Below are 15,326 nucleotides of genomic sequence, written 5' to 3' on the forward strand. Positions count from 1 at the left end.
TATGAAATGTAAATTTAAATCCATTATAAAAAATAAAAAAAAAAACTCATTTCAAAATTTCAAACACCCCTGTCATGATCTCAAAAAAGTTGGAATGCCAAGATCAAAAGCTTTAAGTGGGACCCAAAAGCTAATCCACCAATGAAAAAGTTAATACTCAAACTAATAGTAGGACCATAATAACTATTGTTAAATTCTTTCCATCAATTAAAATAGAGTAAAATACACTTTCTTTCCTTTCTATCTGATCATTTTTTTACTTTGAACTTTTGAATTTTTTTCTTCACTTTAATTATTCGTATTTTAATTTTTTTTAATTTATTCTTAAAATTAATTTATATTTAAAATTAAATAAAAAATGCATATTAAGTATCACATGATATAAAAAATATATTATTATATTATAATTTAAGTTTGTATGAATTATATATTATAAAATGTTTTTATAATACGTGAGTATCAATGTGTTATTATTTGTTTACTTTTAAATATAAATTAATTTTTGACGTAAATGAGTAAAAGCTCAAAATATAAAAAGTCAAAGTAAAAACAAAATAAATCAAAACTTTAAAAGTAGAAAAAAAATGAAGTAATGTTAGAGATTTTAAAAATTTTGTCAAATTTTTTACTAAATATCTTACATAGGTGTGCGATTCATATCAAACCCATCTAATATGGGTCCCACACTCATATAAAAATATTTGATAAAGAATTTAATAATTTTTTAAGGATTTTTAGCATTTTTCAACCAAAAAAAATGATTAAACATTAAAAAAAAAAAACAGATATGATTTACCCATTAAAATATTCAAAGTTACGTTGCGTTGCATCCAAAAAAAAAAATTAAAATATTCAAAGCCAGTGCCTTTACTCCGCTGGCACTTCCAAGACATTTTCCTTATTCCCAAACAACTTTCTCTCTCTCAATACAAACAAAATTTAAATAATTATGCAATTGTTTATACATAAAATTCTTATTATAAAAAATATCATAATTATTTTAACATTTGTAATCAATTTTTTAAAAACACTCCACTCACTGTAGAATATAATATGTGAAATCTTTTATGAATCTCATGTCAATAATGAATCGTTCATTTTTATAAGATATTGAACAATTCAAATTATCAAAACAATGAACAATTCATATTAATATGATCTGTAATCAACTTTACAAACTCTTCAAATTCTTTCAAATTTCAAAAGAAAAAAAATTCAAGCCACAGTTTGTTTACGCTGAGGTAGCACTTCCAATACATTTTCTTTGTTACCAAACAACACTCGCTCTTAGAAAGTTCTATATAGATAATTTTCACCGTTTCAAAACTAAACTTTTACCATACATGACTATATTATCCTATGAACTTTATAATTAAAAGAGAAAATAATATAATTTTATATTTTTTTAATTATAATTAAATAATATATAAGACATAATTAAAAATTTTATAAATAAAGTTATAACTAAAAAAAATTTATTACATAATTTAAAAATACATATGGTAAAAGTCTCTATAATAGGATTTCTCAACAACACATCCGAAATTTGGTTTGTTTTTTAGAAAATTTTTTGAGAAAAATTCTCTACAAATAAATTTTTAAAAGTAATCAAACCAAACAAATTTTTTCAAAAAAAATCTTAAAATTTTGTTTGGTTACCTACTTTCTAAAATTACTCTCTCTTCCATACACATCAAATCAATTACTTTTTTTAAAACTCTCTCCCCAAAACAATTTTTCAAAACCATTTCTGAAAAAAGATAAATCAAACAAGTTTTCGTACTTTTTATTTTAAAAACTACTCTACAAACACAAACCAAACACACCCATTTCTCTCAACAATTATCGCAGACGCTGACCGTTCGATCTTCTAAAGGTCCAATCACGAGCTCGTGCACCGTCCAGTCACTTCCTCATCAACGGCTCATATTTCACCCCCACAAAATTGTAAACTCCACGCGGATACTCTACGTCGTACGCCTCCGTATACTTACACAAGTAATTTTTTTTTGAACTAGGTATACTTACACAAGTAAGAGAGAGAGAATAAAACGAAGAGAGATAAATAAAAATTGAAGGAGAGAGAGAAAATATATTATAATTAGCATAAAGTGAAATCTTTTTAAATAACAATTATTTTATGTAAAATTTTATAATTTTAATTATTAAATTTGTAAAATTTTTCATTAATCTGAAATTATTTTTACAAACATCCATTGATTTATTATTTTCCCTAAAACTTATACATGATTTCTTTTATTTGAATAAATACTTTCAATAAGAGTTGTTTATTTTATTTAAATTATTCTTTCAAAGTGAGTTTTAAAAAAAAATTAACTCAGTTTTAACCAAAAATCTAAAAAGTAAAAAAAAAAAACTAAAATAAGAGAAAATTCACCATAGACAAACAAAAAGCGGTTTGAAATAGTTTATGAAAAATAAAATCAAATAAAATCTTATTTTTTGTTCATTTTATTAAAATGAACCACATCATCTAATCTAGTTTGTGGGCCTTTATGGATCTCACTTTGATAATCTATTCCATTCAGTCTTAAAATTTGTAATATATAAATTATTTAAAAAAATTAGTTTATTTAAAACGATTTATTTTAAATTTGTCATCAATTTTTATAAATACAATGAAGAAAAAAAATTATATAACGACAATGATCAAATCAATTTAATGAAAAAAATAATCTTCTCAAAATAAATAATTAAAAATAATTTGGAAAATAAGTGCAATGCAACTCATATTTTAAAACATGACTTTCAAAAATAATTTGAATTTAGAAAATAAGTGCAATAAACTCACATTTTCAAATTTTGTTTAAAAATAAAATGAATTTGGAAAATTACTCCTTATGACTTTCAAAAATAATTTAAATTTAGAAAATAAGTGCAGTACAACTCGTATTTTCAAATTTTGTTTAAAAATAAAATGAACTTGAAAAATAACTCGTTTATATAGGTGTATGTATGTGTATATGTATTTACATATTATAATCTATATTGTTATATGGGTAATTATTCAGTTATTTCAGAATATAAACACGTGGTATTTCATAGTATTATAATTGGTGGAGAAAGTAGATAAGTAGGACATTTTGTTGGGTGATTGAAAATATGAGAAGGTAGAATAAATAATAATTGATTAGGAATATGGATACATAATATTCCAAAAATAATCTATAATTTCCCTAGATATATTAAGTAAAGACTGGGTCTTACATTTTGGATTCACAAAACAAGGACCAAACCCAAAAAAAAAAATTTAAAATAAAAATAAAAATTCAGTGTGTTTAGTTTCAGTTTTTTAAAAAATTAAGTTTTTTTTTTTATTTTTAGTGAATATTTTTGAATTTTTAAGTAATTTTTTAGTTTTTTAGATACATCTTACTTAGATGTATATAAATAATAAAATATTTGTGAAAAAATATTTTAAAAAATTAATAAGTATAAAAAAATATATGAAAAATATATTGAATTTTAATTATTTTTTTATATTTTTTGGTATTTAGTGTATTTTTTAAAGATATTTTTCATAAATATTATACTTTTTAATTGTTTTTATGTTAGGTATGTCTAAAAATAAAAAAATATATTTAAAATATTAAAAAATTCATTGAACACATTAAAATAAGAAAAATAAAAAAATAAAATTTTCTTAAAGTTGCTTTCTAAAAACCAGAACTAAACAAAGTGCCGTATTTGAAGCCCAGATAATTATACTTTTATCATTTAAGTGACATAACATATAATAAATTTTTGGAACTGGCTTTGGACTCACTTTTAAATTTTGTTTTTATAATTTGAATCGTTTACATTTTAAAATTCGTTTTTCATCATTCGATCAGCTTAATTTTTTTTATAAAAATGATATAATTAAAATCTTGAGGGGATTCAAAAATTGAACCACTGGGACCGGATTGGACGGTCCATTCCGGATTCGGACCGGAGACGGTGCAGGTCTTAAATTTTTTTGTTTTATTTCAACTTACACAAAATACGTATACGTATACATCATTTATGGGATGTATGAATGTGTAATAATGTGTATTTGACGCCGACGGCCAACCAAGACATATTCATTTGGTGACTTTTCTTTTGTCTCAGACCACACTCGACCGACGACCTTCTCTCTCTCTCTCTCTGTTCGGTCTCTGCTCTGTATCACTGTCTTCTTGTCTCCCTCTGCGATTTGGGTTCAGGTGAGTGTCCGTCGACTCTGATCTCTCTTTGATTCTGTGTTCTTTTATCTGTTTTGGTATCGGAGCTCAATCAATTCATTTGAATTGGGAATTAGTTGTGCTATGTTTTGTTAGATCTTTGATTTGGGTCTTTTTAGTTTTATATCAAGGTTTAGCTTTATTTTGATATGGGTTTGTTTGATTTGTACTAAAATGATTGATTTAGTGTTTCTGTGAACTCATAACTTCATTTATTATGACCTAAGAACATTTTTGGTATATCGATATTTGGTAAAATTCAGGACTTTTTGTGTTGATAACATAGTGTGTGTCTGTGTATGTTCCAAACCCAGGTACAATTAACAGTAACACACAAGGATTTGTTATTGATCGTTATTTGAGATTCAGCTCCTGGTTTTATCTGTGAATGTCCTGAAATTTTTATGTTAAACAATAAAGTATTATTTGGTTCACTGTAATGAAGGGTGGAATGGATTGATCATTCCATCATGTTTGGTTCACTAAAAATATGATGAAAAATGCATTGCATCATTCCCCATTGGCCAAGGAATAAGAGCATTCCATTCCACCTTCATTCCATAATTCTAGTGAACCAAACACTACCTAAGGTAGATTCGAAATCAACCAAACTTCTATTTTCATATTTTAAGCATTTTCATTTGGTCTCTATATTTGGGGTAAAATTAACTCCAATATTTACGATTTAAATGTCAGAGTTATTAACTATTTAAATGAAACTGAGATGTATGACTTCTTTGCATTAGTTTTGAAGAATAATTGTTTTTGTTTGTGGGGAATTGAGACTCATTTAATGGCGCGGACAATATTTATTTGGACCCTTGTGTAGACTTTTGTAATTGGAGTGAAAATGTATGGAGGAGGTACACAAAACAGTTTGAGGAAAGCACTTGGAGCCATTAAGGATTCGACCACCGTCAGTTTGGCAAAAGTAAATAGTGATTACAAGGTATGAATTATTGAGATCCCTTGTGATGGTTTTTGCAATGAAAGATGGTTTTTGATATTCTTGAATGGGTTTTGAGATTTTTAGGAGTTGGATATTGCAATTGTTAAGGCCACAAATCATGTTGAGCGTCCAGCGAAAGAAAAGTACATAAGAGGTGGGTATTCTCTCAAGACGGAAATGGCTTGTTGTCTTTTTGGTCTCTGTTAAAAATCTTTATTCTATTGTGCTTATCAATTTTTAATCTGCCTCTGCAATGGGCACTGATGGAGATTTTTTTATTATTTCCTTTGCAGCTATTTTTGCAGCGATTTCAGCTACAAGGCCTCGAGCTGATGTTGCATATTGCATACATGCCTTGTCTCGGCGATTGTCAAAGACACATAACTGGGCGGTATGCGTTCAAGCAAATCATATTTTATAGTGTGACAATTATCATGGGAGGCTGGGAGCACACATTTTTTAGCTAAAGTAACTACAACCCAAAGAAATTAAAATTAACCTGCCAATACATAGGGATCATCAGATATAAAAGAGCTCTTGAATATTTATTAGCATAATCCTCTAAGTTTGAAGTGAATAATAAGAGTTAGTTAGTGGAGAGCAAGTTGAAATAACACTTCATCTGTTGTTTATTCTCAATATGGTTTATTATTTTTCTTACTGAAGTATTAGTGTACTAGTGTTAAGTATTGAAGGCATGACTGAAGTGCTTCTATGAATTGATGAAGCTTTTCTAAGGGCTGCATGAATATGTGAGGCCTATAGAGGTCTTTGATTTGATCAATATATACTGTAATCGCAATTGGAAGCTGATAAAACACACACATAAGTTAAGGATTTACAAATTTCAAGACTTATGTCAAGAACAAGAGTTACATGTATTCTAGCTAGATTTTTGCTTATCAATTTGCAAAGTAAACCAATTAAACCACGACCACTCCGAAGCACTTGCAACATAGTGATCAGTCAGTCAATCTTGATTATGCAATCTTAATTGCAATATGAACAAGAAACCCCTGATTCATATTTCTCTTACTGCCCATTTCATCAGCTTGTTAGTTTAATTAAATTATTAAGAGTGCACTCTTTTTGTTTTCTGCTTGCAACTGAGCCTTAAGCTTACTTGCAAAATATATCAATCCTTTTAGGGTTACTTGGACATTAATTGGCAACTAAGGGTGTGCTGTTGTCCTCAAGAAGGGTCTAAGTGATATTATTCTTTGCATGCCATCTGTAAAAATGGGACTTCGATATTTTTGGACCCTTGGTAAGATTGTGCTTTCTTAATTCAATAAGAAGAAACATATTTTTTGCTATGGTAAGTCCACTGCATAAATGGTTACCTATTTTCGGTTGCCATGTTATTGAACTTCTTTTATTGTTTGCTTCATTACTAAGATTTAAATTTGGCATCAAGTGTTATGACATTACAACAATTCCTTGAGAATTGAAATGCTTATCTCAGACCATGATGGCTATAATTTCTTTTCCTATACTAGTTAATCTTGTGGTTTGCAAGACAGCTACATATTGTCATGGGTTATTGGCAAGGTCTCTCTCTGCATTGAGCGCTGCGTAACTAACTATTCTTTATGTTTAGGTTGCATTGAAAACTTTAATAGTTATTCATCGGGCTTTGAGGGAAGTGGACCCCACTTTCCATGAAGAACTTATCAACTATGGAAGGAGTAGAAACCATAGAAACCATATGCTCAACATGGCCCATTTCAAAGATGATTCCAGTCCCAATGGTGTGTTTTTAACTATTTATTGTTTCATTTTCAATTCTAGTAGTTTGTAAGTAATTTTGAATGTATAGAAAACAACTTATTTGTTGATAATGTTTGTTATCTGTTGCTCAGCATGGGATTATTCTGCTTGGGTTCGCACTTATGCCTTATTTTTAGAAGAGAGGCTGGAATGCTTCAGTGTATTGAAATATGATGTTGAGAGTGAGCGCCCTGTAAGAAATTGTACTTTTTGCTGGCCATCCTTTTGCCATTTGAATTTTTCAAAATTTTTCTTTGACAACATAAATTTGATTTTATAATTTCATTTAAATATGGCACCTTTGAAATTGCATTTGGAACTTCAATCTTTTTTGAGGGGTTCTGTTTCTGTTGCAGCCAGAAAAGTGTTATGTGAACACTCAAATTTTGATTGATTTATTTTTCAAATATTTTTTTGATCTAACTGAAATAAAGATTTGGTCACTTAAGAATATTATTATGTAAATTGTGGTGCAGAGAACTAAAGATTTGGACACTCCGGAATTGCTTGAGCAGTTGCCAGCATTGCAGCAGCTTCTATTTCGTGTTCTTGGTTGCCAGGTAACTTTTTTTGATTCGCTCAACTGAATCAAACATAATGCTGTCTAGCTTTCAAATATGGCCTCTTAATGAAACTTTTGTGCAGCCACAAGGAGCAGCGGTTCATAATTTTGTGATTCAATTAGCACTCTCTCTGGTGAGTGGAGTTTATAAATTTCCCCCCTGCTTTGTCCATGGATTTGCACTCTGTTTGGATGGGGTGATTTGGTGAGAAATGATAAGAAATGATGAGAGTGAGAACTCTCTTATTTTGCCTATTTCATTTCTCATCAAAAGTGATGAGTGAGATTGGTGAGAAACAAGCTGATTAGTTATAAAAAATTTATAATAGTGAGATTGCCCATTAAAATTCCAAGGAAGAAAAAGAAGTCTTTCATATCCATCTCACATGCATTGCCTTCATACCCATCTGAATATGATAGTAAGAAAACACAATCATTTCCTGTCTTTCTCACCCACGATCCCAATGGAGTGTTATTGAAGTAACTTTTCAAATAGAATTCTTTTGACCTGACTGTCCTTACTTTTTTCAACAGGTTGCTTCTGAAAGCATTAAAATCTACAATGCTATCAGTGATGGTGTCGTAAATTTGGTCGACAAGGTAGAATGTGGCTTTGGATTTTTGAATGAGTAGTTTTGTTTTTCAGCAAATCATGGATATTTGATAACATGCAATGTGACAGTTCTTTGAAATGCAACGACATGATGCTCTTAAGGCTTTGGATATATATCAGAGGTCAGGGAAACAGGTAAATAGTTCTTTGGAATTATTTCTAGCAACTGCCTACTCTTTCTTTATATATATATTATTATTGTTATATGTGTTCTCTCCTTACGGGTATGATCATATCTTCAGGCAGAGAGATTGTCGGAGTTTTATGAAATATGCAAAGGCCTTGACATTGGACGTGGAGAAGCATTTACTAAGATTGAGCAGGTTTTGGATTTTTCTTCTGGTTCTTTTTTTTTTTTTTTCAGGAACTTTGAGTCCTTCGGTTTTTACATTTGGTCGAAACTAAATTCTGGTGGATTCATTTGTTGATTGGTAATGAAGCCACCTGCATCATTTGTACAAGCCATGGAAGAGTATGTGAGAGAAGCTCCACGAGCTTCAACAGTTCGCAAGGATCGGGTATGGAAAATTTCTGTTTACTTCTAAAGTAGCGTGTTGGTGCAATGCCTACTGGTTTTTAACCTTTTTAGTTAAAATCTTTCAGTTGTTTTGTGTTTTACAAGAAAATTTTATTTAATTCTTCGAAATCTGGTCTCAGTTTCATTTTAATAAAATATATTGAAAAAAACAGGGGGCTGAAGATAAAACTGCTACTTCCAAGACAATCTTAGCTATAGAGTACAAAAAGACTTCAGAGGTGCAGGAGGCACGTCCACCATCCCCACCTCAACCAAAACCAGAACCAGAACCAGTTAAGGTGGAAGCTCCTGTCGTCGAACCACCGGATCTGCTGGTAATTTTTAGAATCTTTTTTGTGGCCAAAAGATTCTTATGATATTTTCATTCCTTTTGTGTTCCATCATGCTGTGTGCGCACACGCGCTTGTGGTTTTTTTTGGTTACCTGAATCCATGGTGGTTAGAATCTTGCGATTCACAATTCAATTTATACGATTTGATATGAATTTTAACCAAAACGATTCGATTCATATTGTTGAATCATAAATTGAGTGAATCGTACAATTCAGTTTTGATTCACTATGATTCAATTTTGTTTGCATCATGAAACGGCATCGTTTTTGCAAAATAAAATAAAAAAAAGATATCAATTAATTATATTGATATGCACAGTGTTTGAAATGAAATAAATATCAATATGTTTATATGCATATATAAAATTATATATTATGCTAAATAAAGTGAGTCTTACAATTTACGATCTGATTCACGATTTGACAATAATGCTTGAATCCGTTGGAGTTTTGTTAACTGGATTTCTCTTTTGCTAGGGTTTGAATGATCCTGTTCCAGGTGCTTCAGAATTAGATGAGAAGAATGCTCTGGCTTTGGCTATTGTGCCTATCAGTAAGTTTTCTTTAGGAATCTATGACATAAAGCGTTGTACTAACAGCTCAAGATTTTGAAATTCCACTGGCGTCTCTCAAGACCTGCCTAATAAAATCAACTTTGGTGTTTCTGTTTTGAGTAATTCGAACAAAGTTTAATCTTTTAAAATTTAAGCATCTAAACATCAGTACTTAATCGACAATGGAGTCAGTCATCGATGTCACTCATTTTGATTAGGTTTCTATTTGGGTGATTTTTTTCAACTCTAGTGTAGAACCGCCACTTATTTATTTCTCATGACGGATGAAATTGCAGTTGATCAATCAACTCCCGCTGCCCTGACTCCTGCAAATGGAACAACTGGCTGGGAATTGGCCCTTGTTACTGCTCCTAGCTCAAATGAGAGTGCCACAACTTCTACCAAACTGGTAATAATAATCTTCTGCTATACGGTGTACCAATAGAACATTTTTTTTTTTAAAAGTATAAATAGAAATACTTTTGATTATTTGGATGCATCAACTAGACTAGTTACGAAATCACGTTGATAGCCTCTACTCGTGTCCTAGCTCGTCTGAGACTATATTTCCCTCAATTGTTTGTCTCCCCTTTAGCTTTCTTTAAATTAGCTTAATGCTGTATGTGAAGAGTTAGCTGATGCTGATCAATGTCACTATTCTCCGCATCATTTACAAAATCAGCAATCTCAATTTAAAGTGAGTAAATAGAATTCCATACTCGAGCTCATAGAGACAGAATTTTGTGCAAAGCCATACATACTGCTTGGAGGGAAATGTTCCACATCTTTGGAAAAGATATGAGGGAAAAGGAAAATGTCTCGTTGTGTGTATCTATGTTTATGTTACATAGATTATTCAAAATAAATCAAATACTCGTGTCTGATACCGACACTTGGACAAGGGTGTGGGATATATATCTAATATTTTATGTCAGGCACTTTTTATTTCATGTAATAGATTAAAAATATAAAAATATGAGAATCCGTGTATCCTTGTAGACTAGGAGTCCAACCTCTAGCTACGCACTTGATACCGTACTGAGTCCATGTAATATATATCTATGTAGCTGTGATTTATATTTATACTAATGAGTTTCACTTTTGAAATTGAAAAAAGGGGGGAGGTTTGGACAAACTTATGCTAGACAGCCTTTACGATGATGCAATAAGGAGAAGCAACCAGAATGTGAGCTACAACCCGTGGGAACCAACCCCGATGGCCAATCCCATGATGCTGCAAACAGCACATGATCCGTTCTTTTCCTCCAACTCGGTGGCGGCCCCACATTCCGTGCAAATGGCAGCCATGGCCAACCAACAACAAGCTTTCATGTACCAGCAGCAGCAGCAGCAACAACAGATGATGATGATGATGATGAGCCCACAGCAACAACAACCATTAAATCCTTACAATAACCCATACGGAGCCAGCATTCAACAACCCTACGGCTCTGGTGTTCCTGTCCCTGCCTACAATCCATACACGGGACTCATGTAAACACACACCGTGCATAGAAATGCTGTTGTTTTTGCTTGAAACATAACGAAGAAAAACGTGGAGGTAGAGCAAGTTTTGGATATCAAAACCAGGGAGAGTTGAACAGATAGACAAGACATGTGTATCATATGTTGTGCTAGTGACCTGAGCTAGGGTGAGATTGGCGAGGGACGACTTTGGATCGCTGATTATTTATATGGATGAAGGTGGTAATAAATGTTCTGGGACTATAACAATTTTTTTTAACCTGCTTATTTGTACTTCTTGATGATGAAGCAGGTTTCTTTTTTCTTGTCGGGTTTCTTTCTTTTTTTTTTTTGCCCTCCATTTTTTTGTTGTGATTATCGCTTACACATTTTTATGTATTGAGCATACCAGGCTTGAATAGTGATTCTTGGTTATTCTTGGTCTATTGACTGCCTGTTAATATATTGTTCAGAACGAATCATAAGCTGAAGCCGAGTACCAATCAAAGCTAACCACATTGATTGGCTTTGATCTCAACATCATTTTTCTTGTGATTCGAATAACTATTGTTTGGTTATTATTTGTGATGCGTTCTCACAAAACACAATCTCCAAAATGATCAAGCTATTTATGTCACTGTCAGAAATAATTCCTAAAATAAATTCAAACATGGTCAATATATTAGTGGGGGGTCATGGGTTCTTTTGTGGGAGTTTTAAACATTTTCTTTCTAAACAATAGTGGTAAAATTTTTATGTTTTTTACAGATATATTTTGTAAAAATGTCACTAGGATTTCATACTTGAACCTATGTTCAATTCAAATTCAAATTGTCGATTTTTTTTTCTTGCATTATTAAACTTTAGGATGAGTTTTTAGGAGTTCAAAGAGCTCGAATTTTGTATCCTTCGCAACAAATTTCACTTCCCATTGATTTGAGAAAGTCTTCAACTGCAATGTCAATGAAAGTCTTACATCTTCAAATACAAAACTCTTCAACTATAAGGTAGGTGTTTGGAAAGTCGGATATTTTAGTAGAATATTTTGGGACTTGGGTTTTTTTTTATTTTTTTCACAAAAAGACAAATTTTTTGTAAAATTAAAAAAAATATATCCAAACAAAATATCACATCTAACCTCATAATCATTTCATTTTTTCTCTCAAAAACATCACATCCAACCACAAAAAACCGACTTATCTTCCTAAACACAAAATTTTTTTTCTCCAATAATATCATACAACTAAAAAGACCTATATAAAAATTCACTTCCCAAACACCCACTTTGTTTTGGCTATTATAGTAGGTTATGTGCTTGTTTGGCATATGTTAAAATAGCATATGTCATTTTAGCACATTATCCTATTTAGGTTATAATCATCTTATTTGGGTCATATCATTTCTCTACTACATCACTTCAAATTCAACCCATATTTTACTCTCTTTTTTTTGTTGTAAAAAGTCAAAAAGTATACTAATTTAACACTTCCTAAACAACCCTTAAAATTTTTGTGTTTGGTAAATAATTGAATTACCACATCACTTCAAATTTAACCCATATTTTACTCTCTTTTTTTTCTTGTAAAAAGTCAAAAAATATACTAATTTAATTATAGCGATCCCGGTTGTCCCTTTACTGTTCTGTTGTATTCTGGACTCGATTCCGTGAAGTTGGTAGTGGTATCTATCTTGTTGCCGTCCTTTAATTCCACTTGATTGAGTTTTAGGATGTTTTGGGCAGGTTGGTTAGGCCTTGGTTTCAATTCCTTGTTGTTCAGTTTTTAGGCAATCCGCTCAAGTAGGTCTTCTTGCGCTCGAGCGGGGATTGCACACCTCTAGTATTTCATGTTCCTGCAAAACTTCTGCAGGTGTGATTTTTACGCTCGAGCGGGTTTGTTTACGCTCGAGCGGTAGCGCTCGAGCGGGTTTGGTGGCGCTCGAGCGGGTAGTACTTTCTGGGTATAAGTTTTAGGAGGTGAAAATCTACACTCGAGCGGATTGGTTTTTGCGCTTGAGCGGAAGTGCTTTATTCTTGTGTCTTGGTGCTCGAGCGGGCCTTATTGCGCTCGAGCGCGTTCAGATTTTTGTTCTTGGCGCTCGAGCGTTGTGTTCTCCGCTCGAGCGGGTCATACGTATATGAGTTATCCGCTGGGTGATTTTAAATCACTTTTTGCTTTTCTTTCTCTCTCATACTTTTTCTAAAAACCATTTTTGAGAGCCTCTCTCTCTAGAAACTCCATTCTCTCTAGGGTTTGATCTAGTTGGAGTGTCCTCATTCTCTTCGGCCTTTGTAAAAGTCGTGTTGATCGTCGAGGGCGTCGCTTTGATCCGAAAATCTTGGGCTTTGGAGCACTTTGGTTTTGGTCTCTTCTTCATCCGAGCTCCAACTTTGAGGTAGGGATAACCTACTCCTCACTATGGGCTTTGTCTTTAAATTTTAGTATTTTGAGATGTTGGGTTGGTTTGGTAATTTTGTGAAAGTTTGGGGGCTTTTGTGTAAATTTACAAAAAGTTGGGGTTTTAGCTATATAAAACCTAGATGCGTGTTTGGCATGAAAAAGTGAAATTAATATTAAGACATTAATAAAAATTGAACCTAAGGGTTGTAATGTTAATTATGAAAAATACCCTAATTACATTGATTGATTAATTTGTATAATTAATTGTTGAAGATGAGGGATTGACTTGAAAATGTGGAAATTGGAAAGGGAAGGGGTTAAGGGATGTAGTTGGATCATTTATCACTCACCTAGTTGAAATGTTGATTATATATCCATTGTTGCATTTATTTTCTGTATAGAAATAACTGCTTTGGGCTATCGGTGGAGGATAGTCGTGATTGTTGTAGACAATGCATGTTGATTAGGCTAACTGAAACTAATCACTGAAATGCGTCATTGAGTTTGACGGTTGAAAGAATACATTAAATTTATGTATTGTGTGATGATGTGTATAATTATTGTTTATATGCATTGTGTCGTGTTGGAGGAGATAGGGGATGTACTCCACGGTTTATGGGAAGATAGGGGATGGACCTCTAAATCGGATGTTGTTGGGAGGAGATAGGGGATGGACTCCATGGATAGAGCTCATATGCTTATCTATTAATGTGTTGACAGAGCTCATATGCTTGTCTTTGGAAGTGTGATAGTGCTCTTATGCATATCTATGGAAGTGATGATATAGCTTGTATGCTTATCTGTTGATGTGTGATATAGCTAGTATGGTTATCTATTATGAAATAAGAAAGTGTTTAATATGAGTTATTGCCTCATATGAGTTGTTTGGCCAGGTTCTGAGCCATGGTTATAAATTGAGAATTGAACAGAATTGAAAAATGGATTGTAACATGGACTTGTATGTCATGAAACTGTAAAGTGTGACAAGAGAAAAATATCAGTGTTGGCCATCTATCAATTGCTAATCTTTTTGTCATTGTTCATATTTGGTTTAGTGTATGTCTATTGGGCTGTGGCTCACCCTATATGGGAATATCATTTTCAGGAACAGGTAGCATGTCACCTCCAAGGACGTAGCTTGGGAGGTTAGAGGCGGGCGGACTTTTGTTGTTTTATTTCTTTGATGTATTACATGTATATTCAAGCAAAGAGCTTAATGTGTAAATGAGTTTGTACTCTTTTGTTGTAACCAAGTGTTAACTTGGAAAGCTGTAAGCCTTTAGGGCATTTGCTTTTGTTGTTAACATGTAATACTTTTGGTAATGGAACTCTGATGAATAGAAGAAAGTGGAACTTTTGTATATCAATGCATGTCTATACTGATGGGTTAATACTATTATTTTGAGGGCGTTACATTAATACTTCCTAAACAACCCTTAAAACTTTTGTGTTTGGTAAATAATTGAATTACCACGTCACTTCAAATTCAACCCATATTTTACTCTTTTTTTTTTTCACGTAAAAAGTCAAAAAGTATACTAATTTAATACTTCCTAAACAACCCTTAAAATTTGTGTGTTTAGTAAGATAATTGAATTTTTTTTTATAGTTAGATGAGATGTTTGTGAGAAAAAAAATGAAATGATTATAGATTTGATATGATATTTTGTCTTATTAGCTATTTTTGATATGACATTTTGTCTTATTGACTATTTTAATGTATTTTATCTTTTTGTGAATTTTAGTCAAAAAATAGCCCAAACCCAACTTGCCACTTAGGCTATGTTTGGGAATAATTAAGTATTTTAAAATAAAAAAGTCACTATAAGTTGTTACATCATTCTCTCTACTTTTCTGCACATCTTTTCATAAAAAATTAAAAAATTATTAAAATAACATGTTCTCAAACGAGACCTAAAT

General features: G+C 31.7%; 1 protein-coding gene across 1 annotated transcript; it reads left to right on the plus strand.

Annotated features, from left to right (window-relative positions):
* Positions 1-3,894: 3,894 nt before the first annotated feature.
* Positions 3,895-11,453, plus strand: LOC114266261 (putative clathrin assembly protein At5g35200). Its single transcript, XM_028207153.2, has 16 exons — positions 3,895-4,208; positions 5,056-5,175; positions 5,260-5,329; positions 5,469-5,566; positions 6,776-6,926; positions 7,038-7,138; positions 7,422-7,505; positions 7,591-7,641; positions 8,042-8,107; positions 8,190-8,255; positions 8,363-8,443; positions 8,561-8,638; positions 8,811-8,972; positions 9,467-9,542; positions 9,840-9,952; positions 10,661-11,453. The coding sequence occupies exons 2-16, from the start codon at positions 5,077-5,079 to the stop codon at positions 11,039-11,041; spliced, it is 1,677 nt and encodes a 558-aa protein (XP_028062954.2). The 5' UTR covers positions 3,895-4,208; positions 5,056-5,076; the 3' UTR covers positions 11,042-11,453.
* Positions 11,454-15,326: the final 3,873 nt, after the last annotated feature.

The sequence above is a fragment of the Camellia sinensis genome, chromosome 5, assembly GCF_055761805.1.
Source record: "Camellia sinensis isolate YWXY chromosome 5, ASM5576180v1, whole genome shotgun sequence".
NCBI lineage: Eukaryota > Viridiplantae > Streptophyta > Magnoliopsida > Ericales > Theaceae > Camellia > Camellia sinensis.

Bases quoted from the DNA above. Each gene is read 5' to 3' on its own strand.
- LOC114266261 (XM_028207153.2), top strand. From the start codon at position 5,077: ATGTATGGAGGAGGTACACAAAACAGTTTGAGGAAAGCACTTGGAGCC. The intron at 8,256-8,362 runs GTAAATAGTTCT...TCATATCTTCAG, and splicing joins ATCAGAGGTCAGGGAAACAG to GCAGAGAGATTGTCGGAGTT. The intron at 8,639-8,810 runs GTATGGAAAATT...TGAAAAAAACAG, and splicing joins CAACAGTTCGCAAGGATCGG to GGGGCTGAAGATAAAACTGC.